Here is a 16,817-nt window from a genome sequence, read left to right as displayed (position 1 = left end):
GCAGAACTCGTCTAGATAATCAAACAATGGGCTGGTTATTACTGGCTGATCTACATCCAACCCATTTAACCAGGCTCCTTCCCTCTACATGGATATAAAAAGCCCGGCCTGTTTCTTTCCCCCAGTACTAGACGACATACGTTGGAATCGGGTGACCAGTTTAACATATTGCGTCGTTATCCGTTCAGCATCTTCTTTACTCTCGCACGGCAGTAAAAGTATGTCGTCGAGTTCTAGCGTAGGTTTTTAAAGGAAAACAAAAACGGTTTCAGTTTTACAACGAAAACTAACTCTTGATCGTGTCAATAACAACACCATGAGGTGACATTTTACCGGCATTGAAACTTTCGGCGTCATCGAAAAAGTAATCAATGGCATCATAGTCCATTGCTGCTGCCGGGGAGGTGTGCTAGGAAGGGAAGGGAGAAAAAAGAGAGGTGTGCGAAGGGGGGTGGGGGTGGGGGAAGAAGAAAGAGGAAAGTGTATAATTTTCTCGAGAGGGAAGGGATGGAAAGCAGAGAACACAAAACCAGAAACAGAAGCATCTATTCCTAATATGGCAGTGCATATAAACCCAGCCGTTTGAACGGACAAGCATCACACAAGCAGCAGCATCTCGGACCATTTTTTTACCAGCAGCACTGACAACCGACTCCGCAACCTCTTTTTTCTTTTTTCTTTCCTGCCTCCACTCTTTTCTTTTCCCTTTTTTTCTTCATTGACATGATGAACATTACCACAACCGACTTTCTGATGTCGTTGGATCCATCCGCCATTGATCCTTGGACTATTGAAGCAATGTCGGTGTGGGTCCCAATCGTTGCTTACTGGATTTACAGCATTGCCTTCCACTTTATGATGAAGGCCGAGATCCCATTTTTTGAGCAGTACCGCATTCACACCTCTGAGGATATGGCAAAACGCAACCGAGTGACGCTCACACGAGTCCTTGTCATGGTGGCCAGTCAGCAAACTATTCAGTTCATCCTCGGTGTTATTGTTATCACGCCTCCAGCCGATCCTGCTGCCCTTTTGCGCAGACAAGAAGCGATTGTGGTCTATCTTGCCTCGCATATTCACACCGTCCTGGCCTTGGTTGCCCCTGCACTGAAGAATTCGACCGCTATGGCTACCTCGTTGGCTTATAGCTTGTATAATTACGTGTGGCCTTGCGTCCAGTTCTTCCTTGGCATGTACGTTTTTACGAGCACAAAGTGTGGGATATTGAGGGGAGGGGAGGGGGGGGTATTGCGTGCTGAGGTTTAGGGCTGCTGTTTGCACTCAATTATTAACTCAAGATGTCTGGGGAAACTCATTACAGGGTAATCATGGATACACATCAATATTTTCTCCATCGTCTTTTCCACCTCAACAAATTTCTTTACAAACATATCCACTCGCACCATCACCGACTCTATGTGCCGTATGCCTTTGGCGCTCTGTACAACCACCCTTTGGAAGGGTTTTTGTTGGATACCCTGGGTGCAACCATTGCGTTTGAACTGACGGGCATGTCGCCAATGCTGGGCATGATTTTTTTCACGTTTTCCAACATGAAGACAGGTAAGAATGAACTTTTGTAATAGCGGGAGGAGAGACAGCAACAGCAGCCTTTGGAAATTTACCGGATTTGGAAATAGTGGACGATCACTGTGGATATTCGTTCCCATGGGACCCACTTCAGTGTTTCTTTGGCAACAACGTCGTCTAGTAAGTAATCAAAGAAAGGACAACAGGGGGGGGGGAGAGAAGCGATAGAGGGAATCAGGGTGTTCGGAATACTGATTACTTGTGTATAGTCATGACATCCATCATCAACCTTATGGCATCAAAAAGAACTTTTCGCAACCGTACTTTACGTTCTGGGATTGGTTGCTCAACACCCAGTACGCCGGCCCGTCAAAGAATGTCAAAGTAGCTGCCAAGCAGCAGTAAACTAACTGGCGATTCAACACTATATTCACACACGCGCACTTCCCACATATTTTCTTAGTACCCACTGTCATAACGCAAAACTATTCATATTTGCTTCTTCTTTTTTATTTGCATTAACGTATTTTAAACCTTGTAATATCCGTGCATTCCCCCCTCCCACCTTCGTCTCTCTTATGTTGTCTTTTTTATTATTCTAACACATCGGCGACATGCTTTCTTTCCATAGCCTGTTGTAGTACTCTCTATAATCTTACTCTACTATTATACTGTTCCTCGTTTTTTTTTTCATCTTAGACCTTCTACCACCTAATAACTTCTTCCCTCCATCATCATCAACTTTTTTTTTGTCGACCGATTTATATTATTAAAAAAATGACATGATTAAAACTACCCTTTTTTTTTATCGTATCACATATGTCTCTCTACATATGCATGGACATAAACATGATCGGATGTTGTTCCTGCATATTTGCTGTAGACATATCTCCGAGTAACTCAACAGGATAGCTTTCTTTTTTTTTTTCAAATGTACATAGTAGCAGTAGTAGTAAGAGCTATACATTCTGTAAATTATATACTCCGTTATCAAGTTCAACTCAGCCAGTTTTGTAACGGCCCGTGGGTTCCGTCTCGGAAGACAAATCTTTAACTTCCCAGAACACTAAAAGAAAGCTCATATAGTAAAAATCTGATAAGCACACGTACTTAATGCTTGTCATTCTTTCTTTTTCTAAAGTGCACTCTTTTTTTCATCGCTCAACGGATCACGGTTGTTGTCGTCGTCGTGGCTTCAACAATAAGCCGCTGTTGTTGTGGTTTAATCGTACATTGGACTTTTTATAGCAAAGAACGTCTTGTGTAGTAGCTGATTGACTATCATACTAGGATGTGCTTCATCCTTTTGGTTATAGCAATAATAAGGAGCTCAAACATCAAACTGAGCAACATGTCTCTCATTGTTATGTAGAAGATATCAATACACACAACAATGAGAGAACAGTGTTATTCGTATACGATCTTATATCAATACGGCATGTCTGTATAATGGTTATTTTCAGCTAGAAGACGAAGAAACACCCTTATATATAGACCGTCAACGATCCTGTGAAAAATTTGCTTGCCCTGCTAACACCCTCTGTCAGTGAGACCTGCTTTTTGTTTGTGTAATTGTCCATTGCCTTGATGAAAGAAGTCGTAATAATTAGTTGCCATCGTCTACTATTAACTGTATGTGCCTCGTCGTTACATTTACAATGAGCACAGCCAGCGCGCACGGCTAGTAAAGCCGGCAAACAAAAAGATAAATTTAGCTGATTTCCTTGCATTCCTCTGTACCTCCATATGACATCTAGGACGAGGCGACCATATCAGTATCACTTTTACTTTTTAGTCCTTTGTAAAGAAAAACCTCTCATCATAATCGAACAGATGATAGCTCCAAGTCGTTAACATAGGCTTCAAAGGCATCTGGTGAGTGTTTGATAACAACATAGCACTCGGGATTTAGCAGACCTCTAAGATAAGCTGTCATGAAACGATGACAAATTGTAATTGTTATCCCTTTCTCCTATTTCTTGCTATTCGTACATAATATACTTTTGCTTCACAAAATAAAGCAGAATGTTGTAGGTGGTAAACTTCATACAAAAGCAAGCCAAGTATCACCATACGTTTATCCCTTTAGAGCATTGTCATCCAGGATTCGCTCTCAATAGCATTGATATGCATGCGGCACCAATGAATCGTCAACTTGTCTATGTATTTCTGCCCACGTCTCGGAGGATATATTAATTTCAGTCAGTAGCTCATTGCACATAGCTTCTGTAAATTTAAGTTTTGGCAAATTGCTGTAGTCAGTGCAAAAAAATCCTGGCCTCGACGAGAAACTTGACTAGTCCACCTCAAATCAACGTAATCCATACAATCTTTCACAACCTCTCGCGTTCAATGATAACTGACTTCTTTTCGGATTATACTGTGTTTAGATACATACATAACACAGTCAATAAGAAAAGCCAGGTAAGTGTACTTTACCAAGTGATATTTGCATGCAGTATATGATATACACTATCATAGCAGTCTACTGTTGTACATTGCAAGTTTAAAAGACATGTATCAGAATACAGCAAGCAGCCACAGAAATCAAGAGAGAATCAATCGCTTATGATTGCTGGTTCCCGTTCTCGCTTTTTTTGTTTTTGACGGGTGAGCACAGATACGTGATGCGTGACGCTTGTCTTTTCTACATTGCAGTGGAAATTCCCTCCCGAGCCTCAGGCACGGATTGACATCTTAATAATGATTACGCATTGTCTTTCGTTTTGCTAAAGACACTCGTCAGCATGTTTTATACATCATTGGGAGGTTTACTACAATGATGTGTGTATACTGTACTCGTAGGAAAAATACTTATTAAGGACAATTTTATTATTATCAATGACCAACATGAGTACATATTTGCATGCAAAATGTACATACATAGGTTTGGAAAAAAAGAACACAGAGTAATATAATACATAGTAAATACAGAAGTGGTGAGCCACCAAAAACAGATGATGTACAACTAATGATTGCTCGAACGATGCAGTATGGTCTCGTCATATGCGGGTAGCCTTAAGCTACTATACTGTGGTAAAGCATCTTCTCCGTCATCATTGTCACCACCAGATATCCGATTTTCCGGGTTAGGCGTCATCGTGGGTAAAGAATGCGGTACAGGCATCACAGGGAGAGATGGAAAGGATGATGATGATGGAGAAGGTTCGGAATCCGGTGAAGAAGCAAAAATATTAGAAAATGTAGTATACACTTGTAGTTGCTGCATGGAGTTGTGTGTGTCATAGCCAGCTGTGCCTATTGTGATCGGTAAATCGAACAGTATCTTTTCGTCTCTGTTGATCGCCGACCATAGGCTTCTTTTGTGTGACGGCAACACGAGTCTGAGGCGGTAGCTGACCGTAATGATTCGACCATAGCTGACAGACGGCGGAAGCGACGATGGCAAAGAGATGGACAGTGCACCAGTAAACCCTTCTTCATCATTGTTGTTGTACAAACATGAAGCACAGGTTATCGATGGTTTAATTGATGCTGAGGATGCTACAACATTCACAAGCGGCTGCAGTTTCACGTCGTGTTGGTTGAGCAGTGTGATGATCTCGACTACCTGAAGTAGTAATACATCAGCGATCGTTGATCCTCCGCCACAATTGTCGGCGGCCCCACTCGAGTTCCTGCCTTCATTCTTGCTGTCATGTGGCATAAGTCGAAGAAAAATAGTGTCACCCGGCAAGTAATCCAAGGCATGGATCTTGGCGCTGTAGGACCGCTTGGCGACACGAAAGCTTTTGATCAGCGGTGTATACAGGAGCCGTGTTTCGACCAATGGCCTGTACACGACTTCTTTGCTTGCAACCACTTCACTTGCTCCTGCGTAAAGCGTAAGCTTAAATCGGCACGAGTAGCGCGAAGTTTTATGTTCCATGGAGGGTGGATACTGCACTTGCGGCAATTGGAAGGCAAACGGCAACTGATGTGATCCGGGCTCTAGCTCTTGGCTCGACACCAACACCTTTTGCGTTCCAAAAAATTGCTGGTATTTGCGGTGCGTGATGCTAGCTCCGATTGTGTGTAGCGGCAGTGATTCGGATGCATGAAATATCAAACGTAGCGAATCACAAAAACTTGATTGGTGAATTGTCAGATCTACAATGCCTTTTGTGTTTTGTATGTGAAAGAGAGAGAGAGAGAGAAGCCATTGCCATTGTTATTATTGTTAAATTTCACTCAGTTGGTAAATCAATATGCCCCAGTAACTACAGCAAAAGTTATTATGAGCACGCTGCTGCGCAACATCGCCACATACCTCGAAGAACAGATCCAGTCATAATAATAGGGTCGCTATTTTCTTGTGCTGCTGTCATATTAGCAAGTCCCGTAGGAAGCAATTCAATCCTTGCTTCACCCAAAAATGGACTGCTGACTCTGTCGAGAGGAACCATTGGAAATTGCGGTTTGTTTCTGTTCTCAAGTAACATTGTTTAAAAAGAGGAGAAAGAGATCAACAAGATGGCAAGCCATCCTATTTATTTTTATAGAAGATGACGCGTTAAAGTCTCCCCCCACCTTTCTCTATAATGATGATTGTCGCACAAAGTCTGCTGACGACGAATGAGGAAGTACTCTGTCTATATTCATATGCCTACCTCGGTCAACCGCAGTAATGCAACTACTCGAGCAGGAAACAATCCTTCAACATCCCAGCCAGATTAATATTAGGAGTTGCAGTAGGGTCCCATGTGATCTTTTCTTTATTGTCGCCATGGATTTCCTGCTTCGGAATAATCCGCGACCACACCGCGCAATCGCACTTTCTGCTGCGCCATCTACTTTTTGGCAGCATCACTCTTCCGGGTAAGAATAAGCCATCCTTTTATGTTGCACCATTTTCTCAATCAAGGGCATCGGCAAAAATATTAACATAGCCAGTATACATCATCGTGCACAATGGGGGGTTTTTTTACGTACAGGCATCACCCAAATGTTGTCATTATAAAAAACTTTTGCAAAGTATACCAGGTGTATGGAGGGTCAATGCGATGGTGTCGATCTTTGAGCGAGTATTTCTTCAATCACGGCTATTCCTTGTTGATGAGACGTGAGTTTAGCCACTTTTTGATTTGATGTGACACAATTACAGAGGGCACGCGTTCAATTACAAGCTGTGACTCTTGAGTAATAGGGATCGCGCAGCAAAAAGACACTAGCCATTGCACACGCTTCTCCGAAATCTAAAAGGCCGACTACACCGGCGTATTGATTGGAGATATTCTCCTGAGCGAGTTCTACGTTGGAAGAAAACTTTCATCGATGAAACAGAGGTTGCATGGAATAGCGATTTTATGATGTGGAAAAACAATATACTTTGGGATTGAAATGAACATTCGCCGTCTTTGTATCATAACTATTATAATGGAGTGAAGGGAACACCACACACTACAAAATGAACTAATATCATATAGATTATACATTAATATCAGCACCATATCAATAATACCTCAAACATGGATCATATCTGAGAATAACTCATAATAAACCCTTGTATACACAATTTTCTTTTCTCGTAGTCAGTCTAAACTTCCTCTCGATTTACGTACTTAAGTTGACCTGATTGTCACCTGTCAAAGAGCATGAGTCACTTGTAATACAGCGAACCACCTCCGGATTGCAAAAGTTAACGAATATAAGAACAAACTCCCGTGCGCGGACGTTTCTTTATCCAGCACTTTATGGTGTTGCACAGATTATCAACTCTCATGAAGTTGTCACTACGTGGATCACGTAAATCACATAGCCTACTTATCCGATACATTTACCAGACCTTGTTGACTTTTTCACTCACGTATCCTACAGTATATCACGTGATCCTCATGTTTAATAATTTTAAATCAATATACTCATTAATTGCACAGGCTTTCGTATGATAGTTGCCAACGATAAACCATTTATAGATGATAGAGAGATACTCTATAATTTAATATCATAAGATTACAACCCTAAATGATCCATTGAAAGTAAAATGCGCGAGAATTAAACTTTTTACTTTATTAATTTTACCATTCCCACAAAGTTGGTGAAATTATTGAGGGTTGAAATTTAACAGATGTGAAATAAAGGTGGGGTTCACTGTAAATATATTAACTACATTTTTTAGACTGACCGGTGTGGGAGCGCTCGACGACAGTAAAGTGCTGATAATTTTCTTGGAGGTTAGTATTTCATTCCGTTTGTACACTTCGTATTTCCCTACATCTGGACGATTCACAACGATACCTTTTAAGGACTCGTGATCTCTATAAGTGACTGTGTATGCTGGTATCAGTGTTAGTATGTGTGTGTGTGTGCGTTTATCAATATATCGCAATGGCATAGAAGACGTACTTGAAGAAATGCAGGATATCGTTGGGTTCTGTTGATAAGGCGGCATAATCAATAATAACAAGGCACACCATTTTTGAAATCGATGACAAGAACCTTAAATGGCCAAGTCAAACAAGGTTTAATAGATCGCATCATTGTCTCATTTTAGAATTCTCTAAACTCCCCGTTTTTCGTTTGACACTACCGAGCTTTTTGGTTTCGTATGGAGTGGTGTAGCTTTCGGTTATGTTGAATGTGTCTGCGTGTGGAGGAGGTAAGAGCTTCTTCCTTATTATGTTTTTAGAAAAGAAGCACTAAGACCAGTGGAACATTGATCGCAGTGCCGAGGCAAATGCGGAAAAGAGAGGTATTTCATTATTTTTGTGCTAGGAGAAGAACAGAAGGGTAACATAAATACAAATGAGCTTAATATTTATATTTAAATAAGAACACAACTATTGCTACTTGCACACATTACACAATTCGATCCTATAACTTACAGGATTTTCCTGTACTCGAATTCTTCAAACATCAGCGGTAACTTAAGTGCTCGATTCAAACATCCATAACCACTCTTTTATCATCTTTCTCTCTAATTTTCTCTCTGATACTAGCACAATAAAAGTAAAAATAAAAATACATTAAGTGCTCAGGTGTGTCGGAAGTTCAAATACTATGAAAATTCAGGTTTATTCAGGTTTAATTTAGGTTTTTTAAGGTTTTTTTTCCTACAGTGTAGCTGAATACACCATTATTACTACTACTGCCATTTTCCGGGGCCATTTCCTTTCATCTTTCCAAGCAGCACCTACTCTGTATCGGTCCCTTTGTTGTCGGCGCTCCTGTGTAGCTTCTCCTGACAAGGAATTTTAAACTATGACAAATTAAAAGAAATGATGATAATGCACAAGGCTTGGTTGATAAAAAGCCTCAGCATTTAAAAAACCAAGCTCGTAATCAAGACGTGATGTACATCCGTTACTATGTAGTAAACTGCAATCAGTATGCAATACAGAAGGTGGAAGTATCATATGTAGTTGTACATAGGAGCACAAGAACCACGTAGAATATAAAACCCTTTTATTTTGAAATTGCACTGTCGGATGCTATTCGTATCACGTATAACTGGATGAAAACATATATATTGGTACTGGTACTGGTACTATCACAATAAAAAAATAGAATGTATGTATTCTTCTTCGCATATCACTTCTAGTACGTCAAATATACATGTAGACACGTAGTGTATTTCTTTATAGAAGAGCTGATTTGTGAAGTGAAGGTTATTTCTGCAAAAGACTACATATTCTATTACTATTAGAAGATTATGTTTGAAAAGAACGTGCGGAGCCAGGTTTTGGTTTTATATGACGTATGAATACATAACGGACAGATGAAAACAAGAGCCAACACAAGGATATAAAGAAGCTAAAGCGAATAGCCAGCGGGATAGAATAAGAGCGATGACATGGATCCATCCGTAGCCAAATCAGAGCAGCTGTTTTAACTTTCTGGCCTATGGCCCCGTTCAATTTCGTTGGGCTACCGGTATGTGCTAATTATCAATCAGCCATTCTCAACTTATACGACAGCACATCATCTTTTGCAAAGGATACACACTATCGTGTACGCCTGTCTATTAAGCGAGGGATATGTATATATTTTCCTTGTCGTTTCCCTTTCTCTTGTAAGAAACAGCGGCTAATATAATGGTGCTTGGTTTGTTTCACATCTACAATTTCTCTGGTTGGTTCGTTATTCGTACCTTTTTTTTTTTTACGTCGGAATGAAAGTTGTATAAATGTTTCAGCCGTCAAAGAAGAAAAATCTGTCAAACTTTCACAAGGAGAGAAGTAGAAGTGTGTGCATTAGCATGCATAATTGTATTGAGCGGATTTCTATGATGACGATGATGCCACTATAGTCGAAGGAGGTTGAGTGCTTGACTTTTAGCTGCAATCTCTATTATCGTACTTATTTGCTTAATGCATCCGGCAGTAATTCTATCAAGTTCATATGGACTCAGACAGTACTACTATTCCCGATTATACAACACTTATACTGATTGCTTCTTTGAGTCACTGACGTTGTATCCCCTTCTCTCCTCCCCACCTTTTTTGACTTCCTTTTGTTATTTGCTAGTTCCTTCCTTGGAACGTTCGCATGGTTACGTAAACAACTCTACAATGACGGGCTCCTACATTTGTAAACTTCCACAAGAGCTCATTGACCGTATTGCCCGAAATTTGACACAAGAGGATCGACATGCCTGCATACTGGTGTGCAAACAATGGCACAAGGTATTCCTCCCCAATCTCTACCGAAGCGTCAGAGTACGTAGCCGTCAAGCGCTGCAGAGCTTTTTCATAACGCTGCAGAAGTCGTCGTCGGTGGTGCCTGAATACCCACTCGGTTGGGTTGTTCGAGACCTGACACTTGGCCATGGCACAAAGCTCCTGCCCTATCGTGCCACCGACTTGCGCGATAAGAATTTTAGGATTGGCCTTTCACGCCAACGCTGGAGCGCGCTGCCACGACTGTGCCCATATCTGGAAACACTGGATTTCCACTGGACGACATGGATTGAAATCGAAGAAAACAGTAGCAACGTACTGTTCGAATGGCGCTCATTGCGCCATATTGCGCCGTTTCATCGATACGATATATTGTTCAAGTTTGTCGATACCTACGGTCAAGGGTTGACGCATTTGGAACTGACGCGCGCTGTGGTGGAGCAAATGACAGATGGTTGGCAGCTGTTGCTGAATCAAGTACCGGCACTGTTGCATCTGACATTGACCTGTGCTATCGATTTTGGCTCGTTAATGATCGGACCTTTAACGATTGCTTTGGATGAACTGGTGCCAGTGTTGCCTAAAGGTTTGCGGTCGCTATCGCTGACAATGTTCAATGTTACCATGCGACAACAGGAACTAGTCGGACAATTATTACAAGAACATAATCAACATCTGGATTTAACATCAAGACATACCCATCACTCGCTCATAACTTTGGACCTCCACATGGTCGAGTTCCGCTCGCCAGCTGCAATCACATATCTCGGCCAAAGCTTTCCACAGCTACAAAGGCTGTCGCTCGGACGTTCAGTAAATGCTACTCTGGAACAGGAGCATATCGATGCACTTGCTATGTTGCTACGCCAAAGTCAGCATTTGAAGTATCTTGCCCTGAATCCTATATGGAGTATGCAATTGCTTGGCGCTGTTCCTCATGCATCCCTGACCGAGCTACGCACTGGTTCGTTGAGCGGACAGATAGAACATCAGCCGGGCACAAGAATCCCGCGAGACGCATTTCCAAAGGTGCTGGCTGCCTTGTCGTCCGAAGCCAGAGCACTTGAGATCGCCATACCACCCTCCCTTGTCAATATCGACGATTGGATCCGGCCGCTCAGTACAGCATGCCCGCATCTATCGACACTGGAACTCACTGGCAACAGAGATTCATCCTACTTAACACCTGCTGGCCACCACCACCATTGTTTCTCGCTACACACGATACTCGATGCATTAGCTGGCAGTCTGCATTCGCTTACTCTACGCAACGCTACGGTTTATTTGCCGACAAGATACTCTACCAACAACAACACTCACGATTATCAATGGAAACAACGACAACCGCGTACAACGACAGTGCTTAAACATTTTGGCGTCCACCAATCCATCATCCGTTCCGATATATTCGACCATTTGGCATCGCGTTGTCCATCTTTGAATAGTTTATCAGTGACGGACTCTCATTACTATGTAATGTTGCCACGCGTGCACTTGGATATTGAATTTCCTGACCATGATTTACTTTTTGTCGAATTACGATCGATTGGCGTTGTGTGCGAGCAACCGGAACAACAAAAGAATTTGGGCATGGGTATGAGCTTAGCGCTCAAGTACAAGGGGCATTATTACCATGCCGCATATCACAAACCATCATTTGTACGCAGCCTGGTGCTACTGGACCGGTTTCCGCTGTTGACCCAGGAAGAAATTGAATCATACACGAGTCTGGAACAGTTGCAAAAGGATTGGTACAAGGCGCATCGTGGGCATCGAAATGCATACGGTCAAAATCTTATACCTGACAAGAGTTTCGGTTATATATCGCTCCAAGCACGCGCTGTGCGCAAGTGCTCTTTTGAAAGTGTATCTTTAATGTAGCAAATATTTATAATAGTAAACATATTTTTGGCTAGAAGAGTTTATTGCATTCATGGATATACGCGTTCATGGCACGCGTTGCGGAATTACACTCATTTTAATTTCGTGGTCCTACTAACCTTTCGTCTCTTAAACCCCACCTTCCCCACCTCTTTTTTTATATAAGAAAAGTACCATCGATCGCTTTTCTCTCATACAATGTCAGCTGCACAACAACGAAAAGAATCCGCAATTACTTCACTACCGACGTCCATTCCACAAATCTTTAATGACGCTCAGAAACCGAACGCCAATCACCGAAAACATGCCATTGTCATGCGAAAAATCCAGGAACAGTGTGCCTTGAGTTCACCTATCGTTGCTGGTCAACCACACAACATCGATCCCGAAGGCGAAGCAGCTTTCAACCAAGCAGTCATTCGAAACATCAACAAAATCCTACAGATCCGGAAGGGAGAGCCTCATGCGGATCGTATAACGCGCTTCATTTCCACGTTTCTACAATACACTCAACAGATCGGTTCGTTGTTTTCTCTTAATATACGAGCTGAAGTTTGAGAGACAAAAATGATGCTGCGCGGTATCCGAGGCGTGTATCTACGTGTGTACACACAATATAATAACGTCTTATTGGCTACTATTATCATGGCCCTTTTAGATTCAAAAAATGAGAATGAAGACGAGGGCGAAGACGAAGAAGAGGACGAAGAAAGAGAAAACATGGAAGAAGACGACGACGAGACGATATCTTCCCGATTTATTGAATATATGCTCAAACACTTGTTGCGCGGATTACCAGCAAAGACGAAAGCCGTCAGATTGCGATGTTGTCAGATTATTGCACTCAGTATCAACTCTTTGAAAGAAATTGAGTAAGCCAATTCATCTTTTTTGTGCTACTACTGTTGCTTGTTTCTGCCGTTATAAAAAAAGTAGTTGGTGGCGATGTTTACAGGAGAAAGGAGCATACAGGAGGAAACCCACAAAATTACTTAACCTGGATTTGATATGCCTCTGGTTTATGTGCATTCGTCTTAGTGAAGAATTATATCAAGAACTGAGAACGGCCTTGTTTGAACGAATCCGAGATAAGGAACCTTCTATCCGGATACAAGCAGCAACTGCCTTATCACGATTACAAAGTGCTGACGACGAAGTCGATCAAACCGACGGAAAAACAATCACAAAGAAACTACTATGGCTGTTGCAACACGATCCAAGCGCGTACGTATTTTCTATTAAGCAAAAAAAAGGAGGTCAAGAAGACATAAAAGCAACTTTATTGATATACATCATTAGTGAGGTACGACGAGTAGTACTGTTCAACCTGGATATTACCGACGAGACTATACCATACATCATCGAAAGAAGCAGAGATAGCGATGCGGTCAATCGTCGAGTAGTTTATCTCAAACCTATGGTGCAGCTACAAGATTTCCGTGATCTCTCCACTGAACAACGCCATAAACTGTTGAAATGGGGTTTAAAGGACAGGTAAAGAAAAAGATAATAACTAATGTACTTAAAGAAAAAGTTATTACTTTTATGGTTCTTCAGTAGACATCGATCTAAATATACAGCTTTTCGTAGAGATCCTCTTGTACGACGTGCAGCAAGCAATATGATTTCAAAAGAATGGATCAAGCATGCCGATAATAATTTATTGGAGTTTCTCGAACGCATGGATGTAGTTGGGGATGGCGCTGTCGCCGAAGATATGTTGTATTCCTTCCTCGATACCAGAACTGATATTGTCAAATCAATCAAATTGGATGGTAAAAATGAAAAGGCGGGGAGGGTGCCAGTAAACAGAAGGTGTAATGCGTTTAGTAGCAAAAGAACCACCGTTGTTGACGTCAATATTGAACTGTAATAGAGCCATTTTGGGAAAACCTATCCACGGAAAGTGCACTCATGGCAAAAGTGCTGATCAAGTTCCTCAAAGGAACAAAGGTAGATGAATAAGCGATATATGTCTATGGTTAAAACTTTCTCTTTGACTTGTTGATTAAATTGAGGTTTCCGGCTTTTGCAAGGATGACGAGAAACTCGATGAAGTACTTCCAACTGTGACCCGCTTGGCATTCATTATCCAACACTATAATGATATTTGGCAACAAGCACCAAAGGAAACGGAAGCCGACTATGAATTTATCATGAGTCAACTACTTGACATTGCAAAGTACCTGGATTATGCAGATGAAGTCGGTAGACGAAAAATGTTTGTCTTGCTACGTATGTTGTATTAATTTTAAAGACGGAGGATACAAGAAAGCAGCGAAAGGTTTATTGACATGTATATTTATTTAGGCGATATTTTGATGGCTCCCGATATGCCAGATGACCACATGATTAGCGCAGTACAGCTGTTTAAAATCATATCTTTGGATGAACGGGATTTCGTGAGGTGATTATCTGCTCACTTTGTGTGTTATTTAATCGTGAAAAACGGTACTAACATCTTGAATTGCATAAAGAACCATCATCGAAATCATATCTGATATCGAAGAATTATCGTCGTTTGATGAGGATATGGTAGGTCGCGTTGCATATATGAACATGACTATGATGTCAACTCTTTAGGCCACTGAAACCGTTTTTTTTCTTCTCTAGGAAATGGAAGGACCGTCGAAAAAATTAAAATTAAGCGAAATCACAAGTATCAAGACGGAAACTGGCGAAGTGGATCAAATATTGCTGCAGAAAATGCTTTTGCAGCTCAAATGTTTAAGCATATGTAAATTCATGCTGGAACGGACTGAAGAGGTGACTAATGAATGTGTGTGTGAAGTGATGTAAATAGCAACTAATACTTGCATGTATACAGTCATTACAAGACAACTCTACACTTTACGGAGTGCTGAACGAGCTTATTGTACCTTCGGTTCAGAGCAAAGAAGCAGTTCTTCGGGAAGAAGGTTTGCATTGTTTGGGCTTATGCTGCACATTAGATAAGGTAAGAACTATATTTTGTTTTTTTTGTGTAGTAGAACGGTATGCTTGATTGTTGGATAGGCAACTAACATACTACATTATCAATTCTAGACGTTGGGACACCATAACATTCTGCTGTTCGCTCACTGTATCAACAATGGTCATGAACAATTGCAGCAAAAGGCACTCATGGTAAGTTAGGACAAAACGTATGTATGCTACTAGTGGATATGGGTGAAGCTCATTCAACCAAACTTAAATAGATTCTATTTGATTTGATGATGACATACGGTGTATCCACAGTGGAAACCAAACTTGGTGGTGTAAGTTACTAGCTCTTTTCTCTCGGGTTTTTGCTTATGCATCTAATGATTTCTTTATTATCATTCTTCGTACATACCACATGCGAAATGTGATCCTCTTACTAAACGTGTCATCATAGCTCGAAGAACTACGAAAGCTGCTTGAAAACTGTGTAGATCACGATAACGCAGAGATCCAAAGCGTTACTGTTGAAGGCTTATCCAAACTTATGCTGACACGGATGTTCCGAGATGAATATGTAAGTTGCATAATCTTTTATAGAGAAAGGAGCTGTTTTCAACTACGCTTAAATCAATAATGATGATTAATAAGATATGATCTGTATGCTCGCACAACAATAGACTTTGAGAATGATGCTACTGCTTTACTTTTTCCCAACCAGCTTCGACAATGAAAAGATCCAACAGTGTTTGAGCTATTTCTTCCCTGCCTACGCCTACTCCTCTGGTGAAAATCAAAAGCTACTTGCGCAGGTGAGATTTCGTTAATTTTTAAACCAAAATCCAGATTACAGTTACATAACCCAATACTCTGGGTCTATTTATAGGTGGCGATACCGGCATTGCTAAATCTGTGTGACACCTACGTGGATCTTGAAAAAGATGAGAAAATGGCTACACCGACGCGTATATCCGACATGTTGGCTGATTGGACTGATCCACGGAAAATTGAAGTGTACGGTTTGTTTGTAGCACCAAATTTAAGAAAAGTTACTGTGTAGCTAAAACGACCAACCTCGGTTCTCGTTCACCACAAATTAGGAGCAATATTGCAACAAGCAATGACGAAGGCATCGATACAGCGATCCAGGCAGACGTGGCTTATGAAATTTTGAAAGCGATCTATCATCACAGCGGTAGTGAGTATCCGCTCTTTTTTAACCAAGCTTATCTTTGATTTCTGAATCGCTCGTTTCTTACGAATGCTATGCGTTGTGATAAATGAACAGTTGTCCGCAAGACCATGGTCCATATGTTGCTGAAGATGTACATCAGTGAAGCCAGTTACCAGCGTCTTGATAAGCTCAAGAAAATGACGGATTTGATCACTGAGGTAATAAACATTGTGGACGTGCTTTGTTACATCTTCATATCTCCAACTAATTGCTTGTTCGGATGGAATATAGAAAAAGCCAATCAAAGAGGCGGCAGTACGGAACTCGTTCAATCGATTTGTCAAGACATTGGATAAATACTATGATGCTGTTGAAAAGCCAGCAGAAGGAGAGGCAGAGGATGCAGCAACTGACAACGAGCGACATGAAGATGGCGGTGACGGTGCTGCTGTTGAAAAGGAATCTGTGGCAACTGGAGGAGACGATCCATCTGTGGCAGAAGAAGAGTCGATGGCGGCAACAGACGATGAAGAACGTTCAGTGGCAAGAAAAGGATCTGGGGCAGCAACCGATGATGAGCGTTCTGTGGCAGAAAGGGGATCTACGGCGGAAAAGAACTCTGAAGCCGAGTATGCAATGAAGTCTAGTAGTGAAGATGAGGACGAGGACTAGATAAATACTGTGTGAGAAGAATT

At 41.4% G+C, this 16,817-nt stretch overlaps 4 protein-coding genes across 4 annotated transcripts; 3 read left to right on the top strand and 1 right to left on the bottom strand.

Annotated features, from left to right (window-relative positions):
• Positions 1-792: 792 nt before the first annotated feature.
• Positions 793-1,914, top strand: BDB00DRAFT_735952 (fatty acid hydroxylase superfamily-domain-containing protein; the record flags this gene model as incomplete). Its single annotated transcript, XM_053118388.1, has 4 exons — positions 793-1,193; positions 1,322-1,563; positions 1,641-1,710; positions 1,800-1,914. Coding segments are annotated over 4 exons (828 nt in total), but the record flags the coding sequence as incomplete, so codon positions are not given.
• A 2,422-nt stretch (positions 1,915-4,336) lies between these two features.
• Positions 4,337-6,016, bottom strand: BDB00DRAFT_844522 (uncharacterized protein). The gene is made up of 2 exons (XM_053125016.1): positions 5,801-6,016; positions 4,337-5,649 (listed from the first exon to the last, which is right to left on the bottom strand). Exons 1-2 carry the CDS (start codon positions 5,970-5,972, stop codon positions 4,499-4,501), a joined length of 1,323 nt encoding a protein of 440 aa, XP_052975519.1. The 5' UTR covers positions 5,973-6,016; the 3' UTR covers positions 4,337-4,498.
• A 4,024-nt stretch (positions 6,017-10,040) lies between these two features.
• On the top strand, positions 10,041-12,029 carry BDB00DRAFT_791262 (uncharacterized protein; the record flags this gene model as incomplete). Its single annotated transcript, XM_053121027.1, has 1 exon — positions 10,041-12,029. The coding sequence occupies one exon, from the start codon at positions 10,041-10,043 to the stop codon at positions 12,027-12,029; it is 1,989 nt and encodes a 662-aa protein (XP_052975518.1).
• A 1,021-nt stretch (positions 12,030-13,050) lies between these two features.
• Positions 13,051-16,794, top strand: BDB00DRAFT_771022 (nuclear condensing complex subunit; the record flags this gene model as incomplete). Its single annotated transcript, XM_053119932.1, has 17 exons — positions 13,051-13,253; positions 13,398-13,523; positions 13,620-13,804; positions 13,906-13,982; positions 14,066-14,264; positions 14,340-14,436; positions 14,507-14,564; positions 14,643-14,795; positions 14,857-14,985; positions 15,075-15,155; positions 15,227-15,286; positions 15,406-15,525; positions 15,629-15,760; positions 15,835-15,962; positions 16,049-16,146; positions 16,237-16,340; positions 16,414-16,794. 17 exons carry the CDS (start codon positions 13,051-13,053, stop codon positions 16,792-16,794), a joined length of 2,331 nt encoding a protein of 776 aa, XP_052975517.1.
• Positions 16,795-16,817: the final 23 nt, after the last annotated feature.

The sequence above is a fragment of the Zychaea mexicana genome, assembly GCF_025766255.1.
Source record: "Zychaea mexicana strain RSA 1403 chromosome Unknown BDB00scaffold_92, whole genome shotgun sequence".
NCBI lineage: Eukaryota > Fungi > Mucoromycota > Mucoromycetes > Mucorales > Lichtheimiaceae > Zychaea > Zychaea mexicana.
This window is presented reverse-complemented; position numbering and strand designations above follow the sequence as displayed.

What these genes read in the sequence shown, in the direction of transcription:
- BDB00DRAFT_844522 (XM_053125016.1), bottom strand. Translation starts at nt 5,972, where the DNA reads ATGTTACTTGAGAACAGAAACAAACCGCAATTTCCAATGGTTCCTCTC. An exon ending in GACTGGATCTGTTCTTCGAG is followed by an intron (nt 5,650 to 5,800) that starts GTATGTGGCGAT and finishes AAAACACAAAAG; the next exon opens with GCATTGTAGATCTGACAATT.